General features: G+C 39.7%; 1 protein-coding gene across 1 annotated transcript in view; it reads left to right on the forward strand.

The window, feature by feature from the left end:
- Positions 1-20,398, forward strand: part of ALS2 (alsin Rho guanine nucleotide exchange factor ALS2) — a 63,856-nt gene that overhangs the window by 38,794 nt on the left and 4,664 nt on the right. The window contains exons 23-31 of the mRNA XM_070933241.1: positions 6,240-6,317; positions 6,410-6,543; positions 7,721-7,888; positions 8,920-9,037; positions 9,728-9,885; positions 10,033-10,155; positions 10,995-11,171; positions 11,810-11,855; positions 18,956-19,017. Coding sequence (XP_070789342.1) covers positions 6,240-6,317; positions 6,410-6,543; positions 7,721-7,888; positions 8,920-9,037; positions 9,728-9,885; positions 10,033-10,155; positions 10,995-11,171; positions 11,810-11,855; positions 18,956-19,017 — 1,064 coding nt within the window. The remainder of the gene's footprint in view (positions 1-6,239; positions 6,318-6,409; positions 6,544-7,720; positions 7,889-8,919; positions 9,038-9,727; positions 9,886-10,032; positions 10,156-10,994; positions 11,172-11,809; positions 11,856-18,955; positions 19,018-20,398) is intronic.

Below are 20,398 nucleotides of genomic sequence, written 5' to 3' on the forward strand. Positions count from 1 at the left end.
TTGATTTGATCTTCTGGGACATCTTCCTGGCGATAAACTTTTTGAAAGAATTTTTTAGCTATGATTTTCTTCTCCAAATGTGTGTGGTAAAGAGTTCCTGATTCGTCTTGGAGTTGGTGTATAATTCTTTTTTCTGTTTGCTTTTTTATCTTATATGCTAACCAGCGTCCAGTTTTGTTAGCGTGTTCAAAATTAATTTGTTTACCATTCTTATTTTCTGTGCCAATTCGGTTTTTGTGGTTAGGTTCAGTTTGTGTTTGGCCAAATTTAGCTTTTGTAGCACAATTGTGTTGTTGGGCTGTTGTTGTAATTTAATTTCCTCTGTCTTAATTTCTTCCAATAATTCATTTCTGATTCTTTGTTTCTCTTTTTTCCTTCTTGCCACATATGCAATAGTTAGGCCTCTAATATAGGCTTTCGTGGTATCCAGAGCTGTGGAGTCGGGAGATAAATGTTCCGACTCCGACTCCGACTCCGACTCCTCAGTTTTTTGTACTTCCGACTCCGACTCCGACTCCCCGACTCCGACTCCTCTGTATTAATATGCGAATGTATTTTATACATTCCTTGAAGGAAAGAAAGGCAACATACATGTCATTACCACAGGACTACTGGCTGGGAAGCCAACAGTCTACTGTATTGAACAGTTTAAGCAAAAGACAAACACAATGAAAACAACAAAGTTTTATTAATTTTTTTTTATTAATTTAATTAATCAAGTTGCTGGATAGTAGCAGCAGGCATAAACATCAGGAACAGGAACTTTACCAGTTCAAAAATACAAACCACATTATTTGGTTGTTTTAGAACAAAAACAAAGCTTATCTATATGAACCAAAAACAAAATCTGTAAAACCTAGAAATGGTTTATATTAATCTTGAAATGTAGTTATAGGCTTAGCAAATGCAAATCAATTCAATGTAGAGTTCTAAGGAAGAGAATTGCCTCTGCCAGATCCTCTTTCATAGAGGCTCTTAAGTCAGACTTTATTATTTTTAGGGCTGAAAATAATCTTTCGACACTGACTTGGGTGGGTGGCATTGCAGTAACTATTCTGGCCACATCACTAACGATCTCTGGATAAACAAGGATGGCTTCTTCAACAGTAAGTTTTGATGAGCGATCATACTTTTCAACTTCTTTTAGTGCTTTATAAAACTCCTGTTGGAATTTTTTTATTTGGACATTTACTGGTTCTGTAACGCTTATGCGACGTCGCTTTCCTTTAGCAACTTCCATTTTGTCTAAGAAGGAATCAAAGTCTAATTCTTCGTTTGAAGAAGATGATTCTGAGTTACCACTATTGCTTAAAAGAACTCCATCCTCCTGTGGAGGTATTTCAGGTCGTAATCCCTTCATGCGAACTGCTACATCATAGAGGGCCTTTTTCCCAGTAGCAATCTGTTTACTGTTCAATAAAAGTCGGCTCATTGGGTCGACATAAATAGCCGCTAACAAGATTTCATTTTCCAGCAAAAGACTCTCTCTTTTCATCATTGAAGATGCAATGCCCTCAGCTATTAACCCTCCATTTTTGTTCAGGCGATATAACAGGCTCTTCCATTCCAAGAGGAATTTACCCGGGGTTAGATCATCACATTGCAACCTCTTGGTGACAGTGAAGGGGTGAGAAAGAAGGTTCTCCAGCTCTTTTGTTTGTGTCCACTGGCTTGCAGTTAATGCAAGATTTTCATTGTCCATTTCTTCTATGAAGTCTTTAAGTTCAAGCAAACGCTTCACCATTAAATAAGTGCTTCCCCAGCGAGTTGTTTGATCCAAAATGGCTCCTTTTCCTGCACGTCTTTTCAAAATTGCATCTGTTTTTGGGGCCCTGGCTGCAACAGTTACTTGCCGTAATTTGCCAATTAATGTAGCTGCATGGCGATCTTTTAATCCATCTCTTATGGCAAGTTGCAGTGTATGAACAGCACATCGCATATGATGAATAGTAGCAAGCTTCAATGCTTCTTCAACAAAGTTGTCTAAAAAAATGTCAGCATTCTCTTCAGTTTCTAAACTTTCTCTAATACTTGCAGAGCTGTCTTCCTCTAAGTCTAATATCTGTTTGATACCTTCTTCATCTGCCTTCATCTTCTCAATTGTGCTCAACATGTTAGAAGCGTTATCTGTCACAACACATAAAATCTGTTCCTTTTTAATTTCAAAATCTTCTAGAACACCCTCCACTAACTTCTGAAGGTAATCACTGGTGTGATGTGCCTGAGTGTCCTTTACTCCGAGGGTCCGTGTTATTGTTTTGTTATTTTCATCCACAAATCTAACATTAATAGCGAAATAATTGACTCTGTGACGTGTGCATGCATCCATTTTAAGGAAGACAAAACGTCCTTTCATAACTTTCTGTAGTTCTTCCTTTTTACATTTGGCCTCCTCAATTATAAGTTTCCTTATACTTTCTCTTTCCAGAGAAACACCAAGTTTTTTTGCCATTTCTCCATTTAGGCCTAAAAAGGCTGTCTGTGAAAAGAAGGATAGTGGTACACTATTCTTTACTACCATTTCAATAATGTGGTGTTTGAATTTTTCTGGTGTCATCCTTATGGTAACTTTGTCAGATATAAAGAATTTTCTTATTTGTGATTGTTCTCCAGTAGATTTCTGAACGTTTTTTGTCACAGAAGTAGATGCAATGTTTTCATTGCTATCTTTCTCATTCACGGCTTCTAACACTTTGGGATGAAAACGCTGTAAGTGTCTTTTCAAATTTGATGCTCTTGTAGGTGCATTTTTATCAGGCCCACTGAAACTGCTAATTTTTGCATCACATTGTTTTTCACCATCATCATCTTTTCTAATACATTGGCACACGTAATGTTTTCCATCACTTGATAATGCAAAGTGCTCATAAACAGTAGACTTTGTTGTGTTTGTTGTTAGCAGTCTTTTTGCCATTGTTTAGGATGCCTCTTTCCCTAAAATATAAAATATGTTATACTAACTGGCATATAATTAGATTTTTAATATCAACATACACAGTCTTGTAAGTTGTACGTACATGGCTTTATACAAACAAATAAGCTATATATCCCAGCACTAAACCTAGACATGATTTGTCCTATACAATATAAACACTTACAGTTGAATCCAAGAAGCTGTTCCACCAAGTTCTTCTAAGCCAGTGGTTCTCAACCTTCCTAATGCCGCGACCCTTTAATACAGTTCCTCATGTTGTGGTGACCCCCAACCAGGGGTGGGTTCTAAATTTTTTTACTACCGGTTCTGTGGGCGTGGCTTATTTTGTGGGCATGGCTTGGAGGTTATGTGACTGGGTGGGTGTGGCTAGCTGGTCATGTGACCGGGTGGCCATGGCTATGTGTATAGAGGGCTGAAAAAAGTCATTTCTGACAGGTCCTCGCACTTTTGACTGGTCCTCACACTTATGACCATCCTCACATTTATGCCCGTGCAGCATTTTTAACAACCATGTCACTCATTTCACAACTGCTTCTCTTCACCATGGTGACAAGATAGGGCAAAAACGTAAAATGTGAGGACAGTCGTAAGTTCGAGGACTGGTCAAAAGGGAGAGGACCAGTCAGAAATAACTTTTTCAGCCCTCTGAGTAGTCCATATACATAAAAGGATACAGCAATAGAGAGGGATGAAGGAAGGGAAGGGAAATTAGAGTAGGAGTGAGGGTAAGAGAGGGAGGAAGAGAGGAGGAGAAGGAGAAAGGAAGAGGAAGTAGGGAGGAGAAGAAGAGGGTGAGGAAGAGAAAGTAAGAAGGAAAGAAAAGAGAGAGGTGGTAGGTTTGAGGAGAAAGATTGCTGTACAATAAAAAAGATGAAAGGGAAGAAAGCCAACCCCAAACAAATATAAAGATATTAAGATAAAGAATGAATTGTTAAACTTTAAAGAATAAAAGAGAACAAATATGAATAAATAACAATAATTAGAAACACACATACAAACATACAATGTATTTTCTTTGAACAGAGTATTTGGCCGGTTCATAAATTTAAACAGTGTTTAGTCATGTTTAAAGTTTAAGCTAACAATCAGAGTTACAAGTTTTTATAGCCTTAGCTGAATGACAGCAGTTTTTCCAATGGTTTACAGCTTCAGTCTTGAACTATTGACCCTCCATTCCCTTCACTTATGCAAGTGTCTCTAGTCCTGCAAAAAACATATTTACTTAATCCCTTATCAGTGAGAGGCTAGGTTACCCATGGGCGCTGCGTTCCCTGTAACAGCAGAACACAACACTATGGAAAGTATAAGTATTGCCACTCCTAATTGTGCGTTGCGTGCCTTATAGTGAAGCACATGAAAAGCATGCTTCTTCACGGTCACTTAACGTGTTCATTTTGCGGTTACGTGAGGCACTGCATGCATTGGTCTTTATTCTTACAGTAGAGAAGTCATTAATTATAACTTTTTGTGAATTGGGACATTTAAACTTGCTTTTTTTAAAATTCCAATCTAAATTTAGTAGGAGTCGGAGTCGGAGTCGGTGCATTGTTTGCCGACTCCGACTCCGACTCCAGGTACCCAAAATTTCCTCCGACTCCGACTCCTCGACTCCGACTCCGACTCCGACTCCACAGCACTGGTGGTATCCCATAGGTTTTGTAACGAAGTTGTATCTTTTGTATTAATTTGTAGAAATATCTTGATTTCCTTTTCTATCATTTGCTGATATTCTTTTTCCTTTATTATACTTGTGTCCATTTTCCATCTCTTCTGTTTTCGAAAACCTTTCCAGACTATTTTGATAGGGTTGTGATCGGCCCATATACTAGCCATAATTTCTACTTCGTGTGTTTCTTTACTTAGTTGGGGTGTCATCCAAGCCATATCCAGCCTGGACCACGATTGATGTGGGCCAGAAAAATATGTGTACTGTTTTGTTTTGGTATTTAGTTCTCGCCAGGTGTCGTGTAGGCTCATTTCTTGTACTAAATCTTTGAATGTTTGTGGCAATGTCTTCCTTTTATTTTTATTCTTCCTAATACTGTGGTAATCTTCTCGTAAGTTTACTATCGCATTAAAGTCGCCGACAATGCATACATTTTCGTAGTCCAACTCCTTTAGTTTGTCATGTAATTTTTTGTAAAAATCTGATTGGTTTCCATTTGGAGCGTAAATAGCTACTAACAATATTGTTTTTATTTCCAATTTTAGTTCTACCATTAGGACTCAGCCTTCTTTATCAGTGTAAATCAGTTTAGATCTTATGTGGTCTCTAATATATGTTACCACTCCCCTTTTTTTTGCAATCTCCTAAAGATGTGTATATTAGTCCTAATTTTTTGTTTTCAAGTAGTTTTTTCTGTTGTTTTCTTATGTGTACTTCTTGTAATGTGATTATGTCTGCCTCTAATTTTTGCAACTTTGTAAACATCTGATGTCTTTTGCTTGGTGAGTTTAAACCATTTATATTTATGGAAATGAGCTTTATTTCTTCTTCCATTTCCGCTAGTGTTTATTTGTCTGTTATTTTGAGTTTTGTTGTGTTTCTTGTAACTCTTTGTGAAATCCCCGCTGTTTCCTCCCTCTCCAGCCTTCCCTTCTTTTGTTCTTTGTCTTCCTTGTTTGTTATTTGTATCTCTTGGTCACTTGGGCTATGTTCTTCTCTACTATCTCTGCTGTCCTGTTCTCCTTCATTTCCTAGATATTGGTCCACAAAGTCTTGAGCTTTTTCTATTGTATCTATTCTGATTTTCTTTCCTTCCCATGAAATAAGTAGGCCTTCCAGTATGAGCCATCTGAATTTTATCTTAAGTTTATTCAGTTGTCTACTTAAAAAATTGTAGTCTCTTCTCCTGTCTCTGGCTCTTCACAGTACTTGTTTCAATGTTAGAACTTCCCTCCCTTTGTACATAACTGTCTCCTCTCTCATTCTTCTATATATTTCTTCTCTCATTGTTTTTTTTGTGAACCTAATATGGACTTCTTTGGGGAGTTTGTTTCTCCTTGCGTAATTGATTTATTTTTGGAACTTTATAAAATGCCATCTGTAAAAACAATAGCCATTTTTTTTATTCAGAGAATTTTAAGTGGAATGTATTACGATGCTGCAAAAACTGTTTATATTAAATGGAATCTAGTGATAATAAATAGCGTACTTAACATACCATTTAACATTTTCTTTAAAAAATGCTTTTATCTAAAATATCTGAAAAAATAAGATATAAATTTTAAATAATGGACAATGATAATATGAGAATCATTCCAAACATGTCTTGAACTGATTGCAGTACTATATTCTCCATAGGGGACTGGAGTATTGCTTTCTGAAGATGACACTGTATACGAAGGAGAATTTTCAGATAATTGGACTCTTAATGGAAAGGTAATTTGAAACACCTGCTTTTCTTAAGCAGAACAGCTCATTAAAAATAAGTTTATTATATATTTTTTCCTCTTTCCCCTTTTCCTTCTAAGGGAACACTGACTTTGCCAAATGGAGACACTATTGAAGGCACATTCAGTGGTGAATGGGGATCTGGAATAAAGATTACAGGAACCTACTTCAAACCCACTTTATATGATCATGAGAAAGATCGGCCTAAAACACTGTGAGTGAATGGGAGCTAGCTTCTCATCAGATGGTTCTATCATTGTAGGTAATTAACTTGTAATTGAACACTGGCATTAACTCAATGCCAGATGCTTTTCCAATCAAACTAGTTTACTTAATTAACTAAGATGATTGGACCAGAGAATGATGTGGACAATTTGGGACAAGTTCTGTACCTAATGACTTTTGAAAACAGAATAGGACTAAAGAGACTTTTATTAGCTCTATATAGTCTGTTACTCAAATTTCCTGTGTGTTTAAAATTTCCAAGATTGTTTTCTGCAAGATCCCTAACTGAAATGTCTCTTAAAGATATTTGAAACTTCTAAATTCCAATAGAAAATATTCTGTAACTGTGCCATGGTAATATCATATAGGGCCCAATGCTGGAGAAATTGCACTGATTAGCATCTGATATGGTACTTGGTGGTTATTGCACCAGTAAGTTTAATAGTAACTTAAAGACATAAGCAGCCTGAGATCTTTATTTAGAGAACTCCTTTGTGGATGTAAGGATGCCTATCTATTCCATGATTCTGAGGAAGTTTCTACTCTTACAGCCTCAGTTTGGTTGCAGCACCAGCAGAATCAAAGCTGCTGTCTTCCCTTTGTGCAAGATTCAGGGAAAAAATGAATTTTCAGGAATGTTAATTCAATGAAATAAAAAATATTCAGCTATCTGTAGTACTCTTGAATCAGATGATTATTTGAAATATTTAGGAAGTCCATTTACATTATGGTTGGCAGGTTTTCAGTAATAATGGAAACTGCTGAAATTGATCCATGAAAATTTATGTAACAAAAATTTGGGTTTTTTGCAATATGACTACTCATCTTGAAATGGGGAATTAAATTGTTATGGTTCTTAATACAAGCTGTATATAGAAAGAGCTTAAACACTTTCATTAGTACCATAGAGCTAGTCAAGCCTCAAATGCTGGGATTGGGGAAGAAGGGATTGGAGTGAGGAAGACTGTCTTGCCTGGTGCAAAATAAGATATGCTGATTCATTCATTCTTTCTGTGCAAATGTGTTTAAAGGTTTTTAGCGTAGATTGAGAGTTACTTTTGTTATGATATCAAAAAGTCTGCTTTGGGGAGAAACTTTTCAGAAGTGGACTCTTGTTTTGTTTTGTTAAACCTGTAGTTACTGTTGTTAAATGTTGTTAAATGTAGGCGGAAGTTAGGAAACCTTGCTGTCCCAGCAGATGAGAAGTGGAGGGCGGTGTTCGAGGACTGCTGGCACCAGCTCGGCTGTGAACAGCCAGGCCAAGGGGATAGGTGGAAAGCTTGGGATAACATTGCTGTTGCCCTGACAACCAATCGAAGGCAACACAAAGACAGGTCAGTAGATGGGGCAGATGTATTTTGTTCAATACAGCAGTTCTAATACAAAGTCCAGTTGCCATTTATTTTCTCATAAAGATGGAAACACTCTAAAGCAGGGGTGTCAAACTCACGTTGTCACGTGACATATCATGAGTTTTTTCCCCTTCACTAAACCAGGCATGGGCATGGCCAGCACGTGATGCATCCGGGCCACGGGCTGTGAGTTTGACAGCTCTGCTCTAAAGTGTTAAAAGGGAAGTTAATCTGCAAATACCCTGGAATATAAACAATTTGTATTTATGGATAAGTAACATGAAAAGTGTTTCTTAATCCCTTTTTTAATCCTTAATACAAAATTCCTCAGTGTGACGTGTGTCAGGTTTCGATGCTATCTCAAAATAAATGAATTTCCAAACTGCCGATCTTTAAGGAAATTTTCTCTTTATTCGAGCACAGCAATCTGATCCTGACTCTTTCGCGGTCAGTACTGACCTTTGCCCCCCAATCCCTCCCTTTCCGATCCCCAGTTCTCTGCTTCTCATTGGCTATCTTCCAAGTCACTTTCCTGATTCCTTCTTTGTCAGATCACAGGAATGTCTTCCCCCTCCCCATCTCCGAGGAGACCGAATCTTAGCAGGCAAAAGTTCAGGCTTCTCCTCCCTTTTCTATGTCAGTGCTGGGACGCTGACAACATGTTCTAAATTCTTTTGATATTGTCAGAGTAAATACGTTAGTGAGAGGCTCTATAGTGGAGCTATTTTTCACATATTTGTTGTTTTCTATTCATAATTACTTACCTACTAAAAGAGAAATTGCAAGACAGTAAGCCAAAATGTTTAACATTAACAGTTGATTATTCTGATGTATTTCTGGTTTCCCCCCACATTTTTAGCTTTAAAGGTTCATAGTTAATTTGTGGAGAGAAAAAAATCTTCTGTTGAGAAAGAAAAACAGTTTTTAATAACTACAAGTCGAAAAATCGTTGTGTTTATTGGTTCCCAACCCTTTTCTGTATAGGTTCTAACCTTAGCCATCTATTCTTGCAGTCCAGAACTCTTGAGCAGATCACATGCACAAACCTTGGAAAGCTTGGAGTTCATTCCACAACATGTCGGTGCCTTCTCATTGGAAAAATACGACAACATTAAAAAATATCTCATAAAGGTATATGCAAGCCAATATCTATATAATATGCATTTACAGCTTGCTAATGTTAACTAATCTCTTAAACAGAGTAAAATAAGGGCTGCTATCTGTAATGATATCTATAATATACTTTTCTAATTAACTAATACATAGAAAAAGTTCCCATGATTATTTGGGCTTCCTTGGAAAAGAAGCTTGGTTGCACAGGGATGGACAACGTATGGGGGATGGCAGTTGGGTGGATGACAATATAAAGTGGATGGGATTTGGAATTTTCTTGGGATTTTAGAGTTTTGAGTTTGTACTTCATCATCAACATCCAAGTTAAGGCCACCATTTATCAGCAATTCCAGCCAGAAGAATTGTAGTGATTACAGAAAAAGGTATTAAGGTCCCATCTTTAAGACAGGATATATATAAATAGCAACTTTGAGAATCATATGCTTACTAAAAATGTGAATTTGGATTAAATAATTTTCTAAGAAAACTATTTCTTCCCGAACTCTGCAAGTATTTCATATGAATTTCAGGTAATACTGCACAAATATTAATCCTGAACTTAGGATCTATTTGTGTGAGATACACAGCTCATACTTTTTAGATTTTAATTTATTTATAATTACATTATTTAAAATATTTTACATTTGGGCCCTTTAGTTCTGCTGTTTTATGTAGCTTTCTGGTTTTTTTCATCTCCATCTTTTTAAGGCATGTGATACTCCTCTGCACCCTTTGGGAAAACTTGTTGAAACCCTGGTAGCTGTATACCGCATGACGTATGTGGGAGTAGGAGCCAATCGACGACTTTTGAAGGAGGCAGTGAAGGAGATTAAATCCTATTTGAAACGCATCTTCCAGTTGATCAGGTAAGAAGAAGCTGCTACTAAGCAACTTTGGAATTGTTGATTCATTTTGTAGAAAGAGTAGATGAAGAAAATTTTGTTTCAAAATGTATTGATACTTTTCAATTAGACTACACATTTTGATGGTAATGCCTTTATATTACTTTTAAGATTCCTGTTCCCTGATCTTCCTGAAGAGGGCAGTGTAATTCCCTCACTGATGACTGAGATGAAAGGAACCAGGTCTTTCTGTACTGGAAAAAAGGACTCCGAACCTGACTCTCCAGAGCCTGGGTAATTTGATCACAAGAAAGCACTAAGGTTTTTGGGAAATAAATCTAGGAAACAAGAGCTAGCATTAAATCTGATCAAAAGAAGCTTCAGGCTTCATTTTTTTTTTCTTTCAATTGGAATATAGGTGATATCATTTAGCATACTATACCTTTTTTTTTAATCCTTCATTTAATCCAAACAAAAAGCTAAATACAAATGCATAATGCTAAAACATTATTATAGATTGAATGCTGTGAATTTCAGCTATTTAATGTTTATGTTTGAGTGGGTTCTATTTCAAATGGAGAAGTTCTGATTCAGTAGATTTTTCAATATTTTACCCTTTTTGATGACATGCCAGGTTACCTAACTAATGAATAGACTGAGATTGATTTGCCTCTGCTACTCTTTCTTATACTGCTTCAAGACAGGAGTATTAACCACAGCGGTATAATCTTCTTTATTTCTGCCAGAGGAGCCCTTTTGCTGGCCACTGGTTAATAGCATGCATCATGCCCTCAATGCATAGAAATCTTTATACTTTTGGCTCGTTCTATATAGTTTAAATGTTAAAGAATTTCTGTGCTGGAATGTCTTGCAGTGTGTGGAAATATTCAAATTTTTCAGGAATAACTAAGAAAAAGGATTTAAGAAGTAATTGTTCTTGGTTGAAGGAGAATTGAAGTAGGTAGGAGAAAGTGAAATTCAGATCTTCCATTCCCTTTTGCTTCTTCATGTTTTCTTGATTAAAAAAATATTAGTTGGTCTGAATCAAATCAATTCCACTAATGTTCATAGAATACCAGTTCCTCAAAATAATACCCCAAATGTTTTGTTTTCCTGTTTTTTATGTGTTTAAGCTATGTGGTTACAAGCTCTGGCTTATTACTTCCTGTGCTGCTCCCACGACTTTACCCTCCTCTATTTATGCTGTATGCCTTGGACAATGAACGAGAGGAAGATGTTTACTGGGAATGTGTTCTGCGTTTGAACAAACAGCCAGACAAAGCACTATTGAGTTTTTTGGGAGTACAAACGTAAGCATGCTTCCACATGTTGAAAAAAAATTGAAAGCTAATTTTTGTTGTGAGATGTATGTTTTCATTATTGCTTTAAGCAGGAGAAAAAATATTTAATTCCCTTTTTGTCCCTTCCAAATTATCTTAGTTAAGTTTTACTTAACTAAGCACCTTCAATCCTGAAAGAATTCCTAGTAGGAAACAAATAATTATCATGATCTTAAGAAATTCCTGTATGTCATATTGATTATTTGAATTTATTGGCATTCAAATAGGCTTAATTTGAGTAGCAAAAGAAACTTCGAAAGACCACTTCGTAAACTTCCACTGTCAGAAATATCTAGATAATATAATGTGGTCTAATCTAAAAGTGCTTAAAATTTTATAGGTAAATCCACTATATATTGTCTTTCATTGGATTCTCTTTAAAGTGAGAAGAATATTTATGTACCCAGAAATTGGACTTCAGTGATAATTAGGGCTTTATTGATCTGGGAGATCTTTATATCTGTAAATAATGCAGATGTCTCTGATGCCTCTAAAATTCTAAGCCTGCATCTTTCACACTAATGGTTTGGACTCATTTTCTAAATGACTCGTTCTATATTTACAAATCTTTCTTCTATGACATATTTATTTTATGGTACTACTTACAGGAAATTTTGGCCAACAACAGCATCTGCCCTTGGTGAAAATAAAAAGGTATGTGTTTACAGGAATTTTACTTGTACAATTTATGTTTGTTGTTCCTCTGAATTTTTATCCTGGTTGAAAGAGAATTGGAGAATATACTGTCAGTATCTTTCAGTTAATATTTAAAGTATCAAATCATGTATCTTTTTTACACTTAGTAGTTCTTCTACAACATTTAAGTCTTCCAGAAACAATTCATATTTCCTGCTGCAACAACATTGTAATATTTACAGGAAATGTTTCTCACTTACATATTTTCTATCATTATTAAATAATTTTTAGATTTTTAATTTCTTAGAATATTTAATTATTTTGGCAGCGAGCTTACTATTCCCAAGATGTTCAGATTCTCTGTTGGTTGATGGATGTTTTCTTTTAGAAACTGTATTTTGTGATTTTTATTAAGTACGAATATCCTATGAATGATGTGATAGTGAGATGTCACTTTTGCGTCATGCCTTGTAACAGTTACGTTAAACCAGCAGCTAAATAATATTTAGGTCAAAATCATATGTTTTTTATGAAATGAACATATTAGGTGTGGGGTCCTTGGTGCTTTCTGAGCTTGGTTGTTTTCTAGTAGACGTTTCCTTACCCAAATTAAGTAACATTGTCAGTGCTAGTAAGGCTTGCTCTCAGTTTATATTTTAGTGGCTTCCCCTGACAGTATTGATGGGGGTGGTCTTAGAGGTTTTTTGATTGGGCTGTTTATTGTTGACTTCTTTGGCAGTTCCTTGATTGGTATATTGTTTACTTGATTTTTGATCCGATGCAGTACATCTATTGTGGAAATCATTGTGTTGCTTTGTTTCTATTTGGAAACCACCATATGATATTTTTTGCTTGGAATTGAAAGAAATGAAAGAAATCACCTGATTCTTAGACTTATTTATAATGATAGAAGTACTAGTTGCTACGGTTTAATTTCCTTGATGAGGGTGTGACATTGTCCAGATGTGGGTTGTATCAGTCGGATCTGATGCTGGCTGAGTCATAATTTTTGACCACTCCCCTTGCTCCGCCCCTTTCATGCCCAGTTTAGACTCAGTCGGCCTGAGAGAAACATCTCCTACAGATCTGGCTATACAGCCCAGGTCTGTTCAATTTCACAGAATTGTAAGTCTTTTTGACCACCTTTTATTTTCTCTAGTTTAAAATTGTTACTTCCCCTTTAAATTTTTTTCCCCCCCTTCTATTGTAGCCTGCCGGTTTTGCCTTGCTAGAGCGTCCTAAGCTGCAGGCTTTGCTTCGCTCCTGGCGGCGGCCATTTTGAAAGCCCCATTTTAAAAGGGAACTTTTTTCCTTTTTCTTTTTCCTGTCTTTTTTGGGGGGGATTTTTTTGATCTATCCCACCAACGATTGTTTAAGGGGCCCTAGACCACAATACCACCAACAATAATAGCGATTCCCTAATTTTAAGGGAAATCGCCAAATCGGGCCGCCGCCCACGCTACAGCGATCCCAAAACCGCTGATCAGCTGTAGAGCGGTTAATTGAAGCGCCGCGGCAATTTTAAAAAGAAAAATTTTTGCCGCTTTGCCACCAACGAGTCTGCAAGTTTGGGGGGGGGCAGCAAGCTTCTTCTTGCCTCCCCCTGTGGCATTTCCAGCCAGTATTTTTCTCATCGTGGCTGTGGGGGCGCTGAGGAGGTCCGTTTCTAGGCTTGCCTAGACAGATACCTCTGGAGCAGAGTTTCCTCCTGCTCACGTGTGACCTGGCAGCCATCGTGCTTAACGCCAGAGTCGTTGCCATCTCAAATTTCAACCACGTGGCGAAACTGAAACCAAAAGCTATTTCTCCAGTCGACATCGTGGTCGCAGTGAGTATACTAAAGATGGCAGATCGCTCTTCCCATGGGGAGGAAAATACTATGTACACTGGGAAGAAATCAACTTCCAAACGTAAGCACCTTTCTAAACCTGAGGAGAAGGATTTAACAAAGAGGCATAAATCTCTAGAAAAGCAAGTTAGTGAGGTGCCTGCAACTGAGCCTGGTAAGGGGACCCCCCCCCCATCTACCCCCCCTCCTCCCATTTCAACTGTTAGCCAGGCCTGGTCTTCGGAGGGAGAGGGTAATGTTCTTCAACAAGACCAAAGCAATTTGCAAAACCCCTTTGCAAGTCAATTAATGACCCCTGCAACTCCTGTATTTGGTGGCCATGCAGCTGCAGCTGCTTCAACAGGTGAATCCTCTATGCCTGTGCTAACCCCCGAAGATCCTTTAAAAAATGTGCCAGAAGGATTGAGAATTCTGATTGAACAGGCCATTGCTTCTAGAATGGCAGCCAATATTCATGGTCACCACTCTGGCTCTGCTATTTCAGAGCGATCTGCCTGTATTAGAATTTCTCCTGCAGTCAGTCTTACTGGCTCTCATTCTCCTGCAGCCTCCAGAGTTAGTGAAGCCTTTGTGTTTGAGGAAGAGAGACATTCTGACCTATCAGATGATGAGGGGATAATCCAAGATCAACCTGCCTTTACAGGATTATTTCCCCCCAATAAATTCAAGTCTTTATTGCATAAGGCTCGCTTAACAGCCGCCTTAAAGGAAGATGAATACTTTCAAGAGATGCAGGAGGCTCAAAAGGGTGGACTACAGGGACCTTTTTCTGAGCCCCCCCCTGAACTTTGTTATGTACCAACTCCACAACTGTTCATAGATGTGGTAAAGAAACAGTGGGCTGGGCCTGCAACCATGGCATCTGCACATGGTTCAGATAAGAAATATTATGCTGTTGCTCCAAAGTTTGCTCAACTCTTGCAAGTTCCACCTGTAGACAGTCCTGTAGCGGCCCTTTCCTCTTCTTCTTCATACGTAACTGGGGATACTTCTGAAGGTCTAAGGCCAGAAGACAAAAAGTTAGAATTTCTGTTTAAAAAGAACCATCAGGCCTCGGCATGGGCAATTCAATCAGCTTCATCAGCCTCATTTTTTAATAGAACTACCATCCTTTGGCTTCAACAGTTACAGGCAAGGGTACCCCCCAGTGAGGTTCGCCTTCATCAGGATATTAATAAAATCATTGCTGCCACTCAATTTTCGGCTGATGCAACCTTGAATTCAGCCAAATTTGCATCCAGAGCCTTAGCCTCTACAGTTTCAGCCCGCAGGATGCTCTGGCTTCGCCAATGGCCTGCTGACCTTAAGGCCAAATGGCGCTTGGCTGCAGCTCCATATTCTGCAAACAAACTATTTGGGGAATCACTTGACCCTCTTCTTGTAGAGACACGGGACAAGCGAAAAATTTTGCCCTCAACATACAAACGGGCTGAAGGAAGACCCTCTCCATATTACAGAAGGCCTTCCTTTCGTTCCTACCCCCAGGGAGGCCCCTCCAGGCAGGAATATCTTCAGGGATCCTATCGATCCTCGGACCGTCAATATTTTCGGGACAGGAGCAGACAATTCCAGCCCAAACGGTCCTTTCGGGGTTCTGGTTTCCGCCAGTCCCGCAGTCGTAAGTGACTCACTACCAAATCCTCCAGTAGGGGGTCGCCTGTCCCTCTTTGCGGACAGGTGGGAAAGGTCATCTTCAGACCTTTGAGTTCTTTCAGTTGTGAAATTCGGCCTCCCCCTGGAATTTCTCTCCAGGCCTCCAACCCGCTTTCTTCAATGTCCAACTTCCAAAAGCGAATCCAGACGTCAATTAATGAACCAAGCAGTTCAGCACCTACTACAGATTCACGCCATAGAGGAGGTCCCCCACGATCAATGGAAACAGGGGTATTATTCCATCCTGTTCGTAGTTCCAAAGCGGTCAGGGGGGTGGAGAGCCATTCTGGACTTAAAAAATCTCAACTCATACATAGTGTATCGCAGATTCAAAATGTGTTCACTAACCTCTATTCTTCAAGGGATTCGTCCCAACGATTTTCTAGTTTCCATAGACCTCATGGAGGCTTATCTTCACATTCCCATCCTGCCAAAGCATCGACAGTATCTCCGATTCAGCTATGCAGGAAAGCATTTTCAATACCGGGCTCTTCCCTTCGGACTGGCATCTGCACCAAGGGTCTTCACAAAGGTCCTGGCGGTGGTGGCGGCTCACCTGAGACAACAACCGGTAAGGATCCAGGCTTACCTGGACGATATTCTGATTCAGGCTCACTCTCAAGAGCAAGCCTTACACGACCTACACCTCACGATTCAAACCCTGAACGACCATGGGTTCTTGGTCAACTACAAAAAAAGTCAGTTAGTGCCAGTCACCAGGATCACACATCTTGGCGCCATCATAGACGCAGCCCAGGGGACCGTCTACCTAACCTTGGAACGACGGTCAGACATCAGGGACCTAGTAGCTCTCATTCGCAGAACTCCATCAGTTCCATTGGCCACTCTATCCAAGCTCTTAGGCAAGATGGTCTCCTGCGTCCAGATCGTCCCATGGGCACACCTTCACGCTCGCCACTTGCAGTGGTTCCTGCTTCCTTTTCAAAAGAAACGCCAAGCTCACACCATGTCAACAGTCAAAGTTCCACTCTCAGTCAGGCGATCGCTAGGTTGGTGGACATCGCCTTCTCTCGACAAGGGGTGTCTCTTCATGAATCACGACCGACTTGTACTCACTACAGACGCCAGCCTTCACGGATGGGGGGCTCATCTTGCATCACACGTGGCTCAGGGCCGTTGGTCTGCATCAGACCTCGCCAACTCTATCAACTGGCTGGAGCTGAAGGCCATTCGTCTCGCTCTCACGCACTTTCACCGGTTCGTGCAACACCGTCATGTTCTGGTGTTGACAGACAATATAGCGGCGAAGGCACATGTCAACCGTCAAGGGGGCACCCACTCAAAGCGCCTCATGGAGGAATCATTTCGCCTGGGCAAGTGGGCAGAACAACACCTCCTCTCCATCAGAGCGGACCACATTGCGGGGTCGGAAAACACACAGGCGGATTTCCTGAGCAGGACAGAGGTGGACAACAGCGAGTGGCAGATTCATCCCGACATATTTCATCAGATTTGCAACAGGTTCGGCATCCCAGCCATAGATCTCTTCGCCACACACCTGAACAATCAGCTTCCTCGCTTCTTCTCGAGGTTCCCGACGCCAGGGGCGGAAGGGGTCAACGCTCTCCGTCTCACCTGGCCGCCGGGTCTTCACTATGCCTTTCCACCGCTGCCTCTGATTCCGGCCCTGATTCGGAAGGTCATCGCCGACAGAGCAGAAATTATCCTCATGGCTCCCCACTGGCCACGCCGTCCGTGGTTCGCAGACCTGGTCAGTCTCTCCACATTTCACCCTTGGAGAATTCCACCAGACGAGATTGTCCTGCGTCAGGGGAACCTTCTTCATCCGGACCCTCAGTGGCTCCAACTGACTGCATGGCGCTTGAAGGGGCCCGTCTAAGGCAGGACAATTATTCAGATAGGGTGATTCACATTGTTCAAGCCTGCAGACGTAAATCCACAGTCAGACTCTACAATATCTCCTGGCTCGCCTTTTATAGGTGGTGCCGCTCCCGGCAGATAGATCCTGTTTCAGCCTCACCTGCCCAGATCTTGGAGTTCCTCAGAGATGGGTTTGACCGTGGTCTGGCCCATAGTACCCTTCGGAGACATGTGGCGGCTCTGTCTACGGCCTTGTCCAGTCCATCCGGCCGACCACTAACTCAGCACCCTGTGATAAAAAAGTTCCTGCGAGGAGCCAGGCTCTTGCGGCCCTCCTCGATTCATAGATACCCTACTTGGGATTTGCCCAAGGTCCTTAACGCTTTAACTGAGACTCCCTTTGAACCCCTCCGCACGGTTCACCTTCGCTTTCTCACCCTTAAGGTGGTTTTCCTTATAGCCATAACTTCAGCCTGTCGCATTTCGGAGCTGGCAGCCCTCTCAGTTAGGGAGGATCTCTGTGTTTTCCGGCCGGACACAGTTATTTTGAGATTGGACCCTTCCTTTATTCCCAAGGTTAATTCCCCCTTTCACAGGGCCCAAGAGGTTATTTTGCCCAATTTCTGTCCCCGGCCCTCTCATGCCTTGGAACGAAGGTGGCATACCTTAGATGTACGGAGGGCCCTAAAGATTTATATCAAAAGGACTGCTCCCTTCAGGAAGTCAGAGGCTTTGTTTGTTTCCTTTTTGCCAGGCTCCCTAGGGCTCAAAGTCTCTTCTGCCACAATTGGTAGATGGATCAGGGCTTGCATCGCCTCGGCATATCAGGCCCAGGCGATTCCTGTTCCCAATAGCATTACTGCCCACTCCACTAGGAGTGCTGCTACCTCAGCAGCTTGGGCGACTCAGGCCTCCCTTGAGGAGGTATGTAGGGCAGCCACCTGGTCTACCCCCTCGCCATTTATTCGTCATTACAAGATAGATACCTTTGCTTCCGCTGAAGCGTCATTTGGCAGGAGGGTTTTGCAGCAGGTGCATCGTGCGAGGGTCTCTCCAGGCCCTTCGACATCCCGCCCTTGAGACAGCCAAATCTTTGGTATGTCCCTCATCTGGACAATGTCACACCCTCATCAAGGAAATTGGGCATTGGTCTTACCTTAAATGCCAGATTTCTTGAGGGGGGTGACATTGTCCAGCCCCTCCCTCTGTCTCAGTGCCTGTACAGTTTATTGTTCTTGTTCAGTAGTTTTTTTCCAGTTGTCCCGTTGGACCGATTTACTTCCTCCTGATAACGGTGGTTCCTGTTGGAGATACTTCTGGTGGCCTTCCTTCGTCAAAACTGAGCATGAAAGGGGCGGAGCAAGGGGAGTGGTCAAAAATTATGACTCAGCCAGCATCAGATCCGACTGATACAACCCACATCTGGACAATGTCACCCCCCTCAAGAAATCTGGCATTTAAGGTAAGACCAATGCCCATTCTAATTCAAAGGGTCATTAACTTTTAGGCTTTTATCTATACCAAACAAAATTGGAAGTTACTTTTCTATGGCTTTTTTACATTTTGGTCTGCATTTCCTAGTTTTGCTTTTTTCCACACCAATCCCTCCTTTATTTAACTCTCTTTTCTTTGCTTTTTTGCCTTTCATATTTTTCTGATATTTAATAAAGTTTGGGGGGGGGTGTAAATCAATATGCTAAATTATTTATTCTAGTCCAGTTTAATTCTTAAGGCGAAAGCTAGCCATAATTATATTTTTTATTCTTATGCCTAGGTATTGCCAAATACAAAAAATGCCTGTTTTGCTTCTGCTGTGGAATGCCTACAACAGATCAGGTAATTTCAAAATTAGCATACTTACCTTCCCACCTTTCATTGGGAAATTGACTTGTCTTGTGATTAATGTTTTTGTGTCATATACTCAAGCTGTCTCATTCACAGTTTTAATAAATTTATCTCACACTGTTTCATCACTTACACATTTTTGTTTTGATAACTGTTATCAATTCTAAATAAGGACTTGAGGAACTTTGAGTTAATTGTTTAATATAGAAAAAATATATAGGTTAAACAGAGTTTGCCACATTATCTTTTTTAAAAAAATAATTTTATGACAGACAGACAGACAGACAGACAGACAGACAGACAGATAGATAGACTTCCAGCCTTCATCACAAGAAGAATAAACAATTTTAGTAACTTTTCACCTCCTCTTAATTTACAACAAATGATGTCTTCAACCCCTCTTGTCTATAAATCAATCCAAAAACATAATCATTTCAATCCTGGTCTCAGCAAAAGTTATTAAGGATGCCAGAAATAACACATATATTTTAATCTTGATTAAATAAATCAACTTTATATGCCTTCCTTTACTTATAACAATATTAATCTTTAATCCATTCAAATAATGTCATAAAGGGGGCTGCGGTGGCTCACGTGGTAAGATGCTGGGCCTGCGTATCTCTGAGGTCAGTGGCTCGATTCCTGTGAGCGAATAAACCGTGTAGGGACAAGAAAGGAGCCTCTCCCGGTTGCCTACCAGCATTTAGGCATCCCACGGGTAAAGATAATACCGCCCAAAAAAAATTCCTTTCACAGAGGCAGTCAGCCACCTCAGTGATCCCTGTCTAACACATGCCTAATTCTAATTCTTTTTAACTTTTAATCTTTAATTTTTAATTCTTGAGGTTTAAAAATGGGTTTTTAATTAGTTACGGGCCAAATATATTGTTTAATATATATTTTAAATTGTTATTAAATTTTCTATTTGTGTGTTCTTATTCTGGCTGTACACCACCCTGAGTCCTTCGGGAGAAGGATGGTATATAAATTCAAATAAATAAATAAATAAATAAAATAAAATAAAATAAAATAAAATACACTTTTTAAAAAAATGTCATAGAACATCTCTTTTTTGCCCTTTCTCACAAGATTCATCCAAGCTTTAATCAATCTCTTTTATCAATCTGGTGTAAAAGAATTATCCAGCCATTCTCTTGGTTTATTATTTGTAATTCCCTTTTGATTTTTAAAGCATTAATCAATTATTTTTGTATGTCCAATGAGTCATCTTTCCATGTCATTCCTGTAGCTGTCATTTATAAATCTACTTTTAATGTCAACTCTGTCTTGTCAGATAAAACGTATTCCTATTCTGCCATTTTTTCCAAAACAAATTTTGGGCACAGTCTATCCATAGAACAAACATTTTTAA

This window comes from Pituophis catenifer, unplaced genomic scaffold, assembly GCF_029215685.1.
Source record: "Pituophis catenifer annectens isolate HBS135680 unplaced genomic scaffold, rPitCat1.0.hap2 SCAF_1, whole genome shotgun sequence".
NCBI classification, from domain to species: Eukaryota; Metazoa; Chordata; class Lepidosauria; order Squamata; family Colubridae; genus Pituophis; species Pituophis catenifer.